Source organism: Zalophus californianus, chromosome 8 (genome assembly GCF_009762305.2).
Source record: "Zalophus californianus isolate mZalCal1 chromosome 8, mZalCal1.pri.v2, whole genome shotgun sequence".
In the NCBI taxonomy this organism is placed as follows: Eukaryota; Metazoa; Chordata; class Mammalia; order Carnivora; family Otariidae; genus Zalophus; species Zalophus californianus.
The window spans coordinates 117,547,011-117,556,603 of record NC_045602.1 but is presented as its reverse complement, the minus strand read 5'-3'; the positions used below and the strand labels follow the sequence as shown (position 1 = coordinate 117,556,603).

Here is a 9,593-nt window from a genome sequence, read left to right as displayed (position 1 = left end):
TTAACAGGTATCATCAACAGGTTCTCAATTAAAGATTTGATTTATTCAAGTACCTGAAAACATTCTACAATGAAAACTTATTAGATGCTGCTTGTACTGTGCTATGGACCACGCACATACTGCCACTCTGTTTTCAGAAGACTTGAAATGCCACTGATAGTTTAAAAACTGTACACCTGAGGGAGAAGTGAGGAAGACAATTTAATGTTTCATCCGGATCCAGAGGTGCATCAAATTAAATGACAGCTCCGATCAGCAAACAGGTGTTTCATGATGATATCCAAGAAGAAATGGTTGGTGATGGACAATTCAGAAATGCTTCCCCAAAAGGCGGATGGTTCTTTAAAAAGTTTCAGATCACAACCCTTGCAGAAAACACTGATGCCCAACACAATGATTCTTGGTCCAGAAAACATGGGTCTTCCAGGTTCCACGTGGCTGGGGTGTCCCTACAATCATGTTTCTGTGCTGTAACTATGAGGGTCCTCTGGACCGGACAGAGAGTAGGTGGGGTCTGTACACCATCAGTCATAGTGGATGGCAGTGTAAAAAATGATCCAAATGACCTAGAGAGGAGAAAAGCAATGGTCATAGGTCACCTGGGTCAACACAGGCACCTATTCCACAAAACAAAAATGTCAAAGAATGTGTGCACAGTGGGCTTCCCAGGGGTTATTCAATGCAATCAGCCGGGAGGCCTAAATAATTTCACTGAAATCAAGTTGTCTCTGACAGAGCACAGGATCACCCACCAGTGCTACCAAAGAGACCATGGACAAGCTTCCCTCTCTCAACCAAATAGCAACTGGAGCACCAGGGAGTGGAGTTATAGATGTGGAAATGATACAGGTAAAGGGTTAGGATTAGCAACAAATGTGAAAAACAAACCACCACCATACCCTGTCAGCTTCTTATCAAATAAAGCAGAGGTTCTCAAAACTGGTTATTCACTGCAATCTCCTGGGACCGTTAATACATATGTATGCCCAGGCACCCCTGCCCAGAGATTTTGATTTTACTGATTTGGGCCAGAGTCTATAATTTTTTAAAAATTAATCTCAAGATATGATTCATATTTCATATGTTCATATGGACTGTCCTTACCAGGACGTTGCACATAAAGTTCACCTTCTGAAGTATATAGTAGAAAATATATATATATATATATATACAATACAGAGGTTTTTAGTATATTCACAGAGTTGTGCAAAAATCACGCTGATTCTGGAACGTTTTCATCATCCTCAGTTTCTTCCCATTTCCCTGTCCACCCCCCCCACCCCAGTCACTGGCAACCACTAATCTACTTTTTTATCTGTGTGGATTTGCCTATTCTGGACATTTACATAAATGGAATCACATAACATGTTTTGTGTCTGGCTTCTTTCACTCAGCATAACATTTTCAAAATTCATCAAAGTTGTAGCCCGTACCAGTACTTTATTCCTTTTTATGGTCGAATACCATATGGATATACAACATTTTATTTATATACTGACAAGGTGACGGTTGTTTGCGCTTTTTCAGCTATTATGAATGCCATAAACATATTTTTAAATGTTTCCTAGTTTCTACTACACAACCACATTTGAGAATCAGATGTAGAAGCTGATGACAGGCCCTGGGTGTGTACACCAACAGGGAGACGACAGTGTACCACACCACATCTTTTGGGACAACTGGATTGATGGAGGAAATGCCCTCCAATCCCTGGAACCTTTTGAAAAATGGTACACCCCAATCACAAAGCATAACCCAATCAGTGTGCTCCCCTTGAGAAACAACAGGATTTACTATATAACAGCTATACATACCATGAACAAGGCAAAAGATGTCATAAACCCTTCTTTTGTGAGCTCCCATGTGCCACCATATTCTTCCTCATCTATCTGTAGGTAGTTGCTGAAGTAGAGATACAGGACTCCTGCATTGATCAGGCAGAATCTGGAGGGAGGACAAGCACCGAACACAAACTATGAGCTCAGAAGACTTAGAACTCCACTACCACAGTCCAGCCTTACCAGGACGTTGCACAGTTAAGTATTTGTATTATGGGGGCAAGTGAAAAATAATACATGGACCTAGACCCTCAATGGAACTGCCCAGTGGTTGAGCTAGAGACATAAAGAGCAACTTTTATTTAGATGCCCAGCAAAAATTTTTTAAACAAATTTAAAAGCACATAAAAGTTCTCCAAGCTCTCTCAAAATAAGAGAGAATGGTAGCCAAACCATCCCAAACCAGGACTAGTACCTGACATGGGCCTCCAAGTAGCTCCAGTTGGGGTGGGGTGGCCACGGGACAAATACATGTCAGGCTGCTGCTTCACGGCCTAGTGGAACAAGCAAGCATACTAAAGCAGCTCCTGCATTCAATCCCAATGGGAGACAATTTCCAGATATCCACTGTCAGCTACTGCACTTGATGCAGAGGTGAACACTGACAATTGCTGCTCTACCTCAGCTATCTATTAGGAGGCCAAAAACAGCCGTGAGCATGGAACTGAAACCACAGGTTTGTGAGCACCTCCAGGGAGGTCTTTGATCCCCCATATTGTATTTAACTAATGAAGCATTTAGAATGCAATGAGGTGTAATGTTATCACCCTGATCTACTTATCTCTTGGTATAGTCATCATGTAGGAATTTTTATAGAGTGATCAACACTTTATTATCTTCCAAGTTACAGAATCTACTCTAATGGGGGACTGTATGTTTTAAGCCACACTGCTCCTGAAGGCTGGGCTGGGGAAAATGCAAAGAACTAGTTCCTCCTAATGGATGAAGTGTGGGCTGGTGTGGGGCAGGGCAGTACAATGATGTTGAGGAGTGTTCATCAGTATAAGGGGTAGGGGGCAGACCCTGGGGCTGTTGGAGCATGAGACATCAGAAGTCTAGTTTTTTTGTTTTTGTTTTAAAGATTTTATTTTTAAGTAATCTCTATACCCAACCAGGGGCTCGAACCCATAACCCTGAGACCAAGAGTCGCATGCTCTACTGGCTGAGCCAGCCAGGCATCCCAGAAGTCTAGTTTGTGAGGAGAGTATAGGCTTTCTCATGAGTAGGGGGAACAGGGGCTGGGAGACTGGTTTAGACTTGTACCATGTTTTATGACATGAGCAGAAATAAAGCTTGAGGACAGGGACTGGGAAAATGGCTGAATAGGGAGGTAAGAGACTCAAAGGCTTCAAGCCTAAGGGTCTGGGAGTATAATGGTTCCAGTAACAGGCAGGGAGTCAGAAAAGCAGGTTTTTCTTGGATTTCACACAAAATACAGTCATTGGCTTGGTCATGTTGTGGCCACATCCTTATCTTCTGCCAGAAATCTTGGGACCTAGCCAATCTGGCTGCCTCTCTCTGTCAAGAGTTTCATTTTTGTTTTGTTTTTGAAAGACTGATTTATGTATTTTATTTTTTTAAAGATTATTTATTTATTTATTTGAGAGAGAGAATGAGATAGAGAGAGCATGAGATGGGGGAGGGTCCAAGGGAGAAGCAGACTCACTGCTGAGCAGGGAGCCCGATGCGGGACTCGATCCCGGGACTCCAGGATCATGACCTGAGCCGAAGGCAGTCACTTAACCGACTGAGCCACCCAGGCACCCTGATTTATGTATTTTAGAGAGAGCACGCATGCGTGAGTAGGGGGAAGGGCAGAAGAGGGAGAGAGAATCCTCAAGCAGACTGCCTGCTGAGCACAGAGGCCAATGCAGGGCTTAATCCGAGGACCCTGATATCATGACTTGAGCTGAAATCCAGAGCTGGGCGCTCAACCAACTGAGCCACCCAGGTGCCCATGGAGCTTCATTTTGGACAGGCTGTTAGTGGTTCCAGACAGAGATTACTAGCAGGACTCAGAAATGTTACTCTGGGACTCACCTAATAAGCTAGGGCTGGAGAATAGCTGAGACTCATTTTGAGTCTCTGCCGATAAAAGTGGTTGCCTAGTGATATGATATAGGGAAATACAAGGAAAAGAGGAAATAAGGGATGAGAGAGAGAAAAGAGCTAACTGGGCCCCTGCCTTCCAAGGGTCACACACTAAGTAGCAAGTGAAGTCACAGAAACAAAGGCCTTCAAACGTCTGGTGGTCAAGGGGGAGGGCTCAGGAAAGGACTGGAGGAGCTCAAACTGAGCTTTAAAGATGGGCATACATGGGCGCCTGGGTGGCTCAGATGGTTAAGCATCTGCCTTTGGCTCAGGTCATGATCCCGGGGTCCTAGGATCCAGTCCCACATCAGGCTCCTTGCTCAGCCGGGAATCTGCTTCTCCCTCTCCCCCTCCCCCTGCTTGTTCTCTGTCTCTCTCGCCAATGAATAAAATCGTTAAAAAAAAAAAAAAAAAAAGGGCATACATCCAGGGATGCCTGGGTGGCTCAGTCATTAAGCATCTGCCTTCGGCTCAGGTCATGATCCCAGGGTCCTGGGATCGAGCCCCGCACAGGGCTCCGTGCGCCACAGGAAGCCTGTCCCTCCCTCGCCGTCTATCAAATAAATAAATAAAATCTTAAAAAAAAAAAGATGGGCATAAATCCTGTATTGTAAATGGGGGAGAGAATTACACAGATGTATAGACAAAGAAATGAACGTGGATTGGGGGTGGGGGAAAAACCTTACAAAGACTCTCCAATGCACTTTTAAAACTCTATCCTAAAAATTCAGAATTTTAACAAAATAACGAACCTCTAACAAATACTCTGATTTCAGAGCTGGGAGGCTACATGACAACAGTAAGGTATGACCCTGCTTTCAAGGATCAGTGGGAATTCATTTCAGGTTTTAAAAAATTTTAACAAGCATTCACTGAACACCTATTAATCATTATGCCAGGCTCTATGAGAGACAGAGAGGCAAGAATAGATGACACAAAACCTCTGCAGAGCAGAACCACCACTCAGTTCTCAGGCAAATTATAAATAATGAGAATGGAGAAAATGGTTTTATCTTAATATGCCCTCACTGTCACCACACCAGAAATGAAGAGAAGCCAAGGTGGAGCCCAGACAGAGGGTAGTTAAGGCAGAAAGTGGAGAGAAGAGGGTCACCAGAATGGAGCACCAGAGCAGTCCTGCCCTAAGCCCAGGCAACTGGGTCAGACAGATGGAAGAGAGGGAGTGTGTGTGGAAAAATCAATGTCCTTGGGCCCTTTCCAAGAGCAAGGGAAAAGGTGCCAACCAAAGGAGGGAAGAGATTTGTTTGGAGTGAGAGAAACTGGCTCTGGCAGGACAGCAGGGGACCGAACCCCAGGAAACAGGCAGTCCTGAGAACGCAGCACTATGGGTGAGCCACTCCAAGGTGAATTCACTCCCAAATACCTCCTTTCCTGTTTTTCCAATAGCGATTTTTAGCACTCTTTGTAAAGCTAATCATATGACTGCAGTGAACCATTTATGGAGTGCAATATGACATACTAAGCACTACATTTAGGAATTTACTTGCATTATTTAGTTCACACATCCATCTTATGAGGAGGGCACTTTTAGTGCCCCCTTTTAATGATGAGAGAATGGAAGCTTAGAGAGATGAGCCCAAAATTATGTAGCTTGAAAGTGGCAGAGCTGGAACTTGAATCCAGAGCTTTTTACAGTTAAAAGAAAAAAAGAAAAAAGAAATCTCTAAGCAGCTTAACTCATCTGCCACAGTGGGAAGGATACTAAACTAACTCTGGTCTTTGTTATATTATTCCTAGATTGGGTAATTTCAGAGAAATCTCTTAGGAATCAGCAAGATGAGATGGGGGCAAGGGGTCTGAATCAGTGTTCTTCTCTCCTAGAAAAGTGGCCTTGGGAAGATGAGAGACTCCCTCTTGTCTTTAGACTGCCTTCCCCCTTTCTCTGACCTTTCCTCGTTTGCCTTTTCTTTCACAGAAAGCTCAAATGGGATGACCAACATTCCAGAAGAGTATGTATACACTTCCTCCAACTGGGGAAGACCTTATGAACCCAGGTCCTGTGTCTCCTCACCATCACTCAGAACTCATTACATGTGCACTCCCATCAAGGTTAGGCAGAGCATAACATAAACTCTTACTCCTTTCCTTGGACAAATGTTTTGCTCAGTATCATAAATCAAAAACCTTTTTAGTTAGAAGAGGAGACTGTATATTCCTTTTGGGTTATCTTCTGAGAAAATAAGGAACTCAAATGAATTTGAAATCTGTTTCACCCTTTTCACCCTAGAGTGACGAAATAAGAGATGTGTTCACCCCTAAAACAACCAATGTGATGTTCCATGGTTAAGGATCACAGTTCCTGTGTGGGGGAAAAAAAAAGCGCACAAGCTTGCCTGTCCATTTCCCACTGTAGCTTACCCACAATTCCTATCGAGACAACTCCTACACATCCTTTTTTTTTTTTAAGATTTTATTTATTTATTTGACACAGAGAGAGAGAGCAAGCGCGAGCAGGAATACAAGCAGAGAGAGTGGGAGAGGGAGAAGCAGGCCTCCCGCTGAGCAGGGAGCCCGATGCTGGGTTCCATCCCAGGACCCTGGGATCATGACCTGAGCCGAAGGCAGATGCTTAACAACTGAGCCACCCAAGCGCCCCTCCTACACATCCTTTTAATTCAGTCTGGTAGGCATGTGGACTCGTCACTTTCAGTTGCTTGTTAACAAGCTGAGCCAAGACCAGGGGTAGGTGTCAATTGTGCTGCCACTGGCCATGGAAACACAGTAAAAAGTGGAGGGCCTAACCTTCTACTTTCTCACTGCTTTTAAAAAGTAGGGATATGGGGGCGCCTGAGTGGCTCAGTCATTAAGCGTCTGCCTCCTGGGATCAAGCCCCGCATCGGGCTCCCTGCTCAGCGGGAAGCCTGCTTCTCCCTCTCCCACTCCCCCTGCTTGTGTTCCCTCTCTCACTGTGTCTCTCTCTGTCAAATTAAAAAAAAAAAAATCTTTAAAAAGGGATCTGAAATAACTTCTGTCAAAGCCAAGATTCAAGACATCTAGCACAGTGTCAGTCATAAGGGAGTGGTCATCAAGTACAGAAGTTCCTCTACTTTCCAAATTTCCACTGGTACAAAGGTCATGCCAGAACTAGATGCCTGCCACCAACAGGCAATGCAGTAGCCTCTTGCATGAGATCCCTCTGGACCCATAAATGAATAGACTGGCCCAGTCCAGTATCTGGAAACATAACATATCTAAGCTAAGATGCTCCCAGGCCTGCTGAACTGAGGAGTGCTGCACCAGACCCAGGAGTGCCATCATGGGGCTACTTTTTTGCCTTTTTAATTTCTCTCACACAACACACACAGTCATCTTTAAAAAATAAACAAAACAAAACAAAAAACTATATATATATATAAATAGAGATATATACTATACATATATATACTTATTATATCTCTATATATATATCCTCCAACTGAGCAATGGCCTTTTCCATAAAAAAGAAACAAAACCTCCATTTGAAATGACATCATGAAAATGGAACATACCCAAGACTTACCCTGCTATTCCCAAGAAACCCCGCAATGGTAAGACTCCCCAGATGACACCTAGGACCACAGCAATGATCTGTCGGAACCAGTAGATCACATCTAAAAATTCATCCTGTAGAAAGAAAGAGAATGCATGCATTATCTGCGGTGGGTGCCACATGCGAGCCTCTGTAATAGGTGAGGAATAAAAAAGCTTTCTGCCATAAACACATCTTCCAGAGAAATTTCTCCAAGAGCAATAGTATGTAGTTTTCTTATCTCCACGTTTTATACTAAAACGTGGTTTAAAAACAAAAATGATATACTTAGTTCTCTTAAGTGATGACTTCTGGGCCTGTGTGCTAAGTAAAAATTTTAGAAAAATTTACTTTTTTTAGAAGCTTCAAAAATGAAATGGCCTGTGATGAAATGCCTGTGATAGTAACTGTGCTACTGGCCACAGAACACTCTTGTCTGACCCTCAGAGGAGAGATTTAGACAGACTATCCATAGGCAGAAGGGCTATTAACCGATTCAGCACCATCTTCCTGCACACTGAATTTGGACTAAGTCACAAAGAAGAAAGGAATTAGAAACAAAAGTGCTGAAGGCTGGTCCCAGCATATCTGATTTTCATACAAGGACATTAAAGACTCAGGTTTCTGACCTGCCCCAGATTGCAGAAACCAGTCCTTGTACAAGAATGAAAGAAAGAAATGACACAGCAGATCAGAAAGGTTTTACAAGAACTGGGCAGGGCTGGGGGCAGGACAAGGGCACCTTCAGGAAGTACCTCCCATTCCCCACCCCCCACCCCCTCGCCTTAAAGGAACTCCAGGAAGGAGAACCCACTTAATCGGTCCAGAAAAACAAGGGAAAAACTGCAAATAATAACATTCTTTTCAGGCCAACTGGAATCAAGCTGTCTGTGTTGGTCCCTTCCAGATCATGAAGCAGAGTTGGGGAGTGCCTACACCCAGATCTTCTGAAATTGTGTGACCAGTGAAATCATCTTGAAGCCCCAACCGTTTCTCACAAACATTTGGTGGCTTCCCCCTCTCTCCCTCCCTCTCTCACACACCTCTGAGGTGGTCTCAGTCTCCCCTCTCGCAATTATTAAGGCATTTGGTATTTCTCATTCAATAAAAAAGCAATGGCAGCTCACCGTTAGTGAGCCTCATCACGTGCTCAACGCTTTCCTGCACCACGGTACCCCCACTTCAGAGCTGTTCTGAGAATTCAGTGAGATAATACGTGGAGAGAGCACCCGGCAGAGTCTTCAGTGGAAGACTGTTACCGTTACTGTTCGTGCTAACGACGGTATTAAGTAGTTAATTCGGAAAAGACAAGTCACTTACTGAAAATCCTACTGGCAGTAAAAGGCGGAGGTCGAATTCAGCTCACTCTCGCCGTTCAGGCACACGCCCTGCCCGCGAGTGCCAACTCCCGTGCCCCCTTCTCGCTGCTTCCCGCGTGACCCAGGCGGCTTCACGCTTAGGCCACTCCGCGGTGAGCTCCGAGCCCGGCTATCAGGCCCGCCGGGCCCGCCAAGTTCGCCCCGACACCTTTGTGCCACCCGCACCCCTCCCACACCTCCCCAATCCAAACACTCGGCCGCGCCCAGGCCGGGCAGGGGCAGGCTCGAGCCTGTCCATTCGTCCCCGGGTCCCAGCCGGCTCCTCGAACCTGCGCCCTCGCCAGGTCCCACCGCACCTTGTCCTCCCAGGCCGCGTCGCTCCGCAGCACCTTGCTCCAGACAGAGACTTTAAGGGCCCCGTTGGCCAGCTGCGGCTGAGGCGGCTCCTCCTTTCGCCGCCCGCCGCTCATCCTCCCGTCGCGCCGCCCGGGCCGGGCCTGGGGCGCGCGGGCCAGGCCAAAGGGTGTCGGGCTCTGGAGTCGCGCGTCACGGCGCGCCGGGCGGCGGCGGCGACAGCGACAGAATCAGTGGTCAGGTTCGGTAGCGCGCTGCTGCTGCCTTCACTCGGCCAAAACGCCGGCTCGGCTCGCTCGCTAGCTCAGCCGAGACCTGGCGCTGCGGAGGGAGGAGCAACGCAGCGCAGCGCAGCGCGTCCTCCCGCCGACGAACCCACGCAGCCAATCGACAGCCGTGCAGCCATCCGAGGGAAAGCGCAGTCGTCCCCTCGGCGCAAGCGCTCTACGCGTGACGGAAGTG

The 9,593-nt window shown here is 46.1% G+C and overlaps 1 protein-coding gene across 2 annotated transcripts; it reads right to left on the bottom strand.

Annotated features, from left to right (window-relative positions):
• Positions 1–24: 24 nt before the first annotated feature.
• On the bottom strand, positions 25–9,543 carry RAB5IF (RAB5 interacting factor). 2 transcript variants are annotated; one of them, XM_027620704.1, is made up of 4 exons: positions 9,134–9,537; positions 7,450–7,553; positions 1,815–1,944; positions 29–566 (listed from the first exon to the last, which is right to left on the bottom strand). In XM_027620704.1, exons 1-4 carry the CDS (start codon positions 9,245–9,247, stop codon positions 525–527), a joined length of 390 nt encoding a protein of 129 aa, XP_027476505.1. In that variant the 5' UTR covers positions 9,248–9,537; the 3' UTR covers positions 29–524. The 2 variants fall into 2 exon arrangements, with proteins under 2 accessions (XP_027476506.1, XP_027476505.1); XM_027620705.1 differs by lacking the exon at positions 1,815–1,944 and having other exon boundaries at positions 25–566; positions 9,134–9,543.
• Positions 9,544–9,593: the final 50 nt, after the last annotated feature.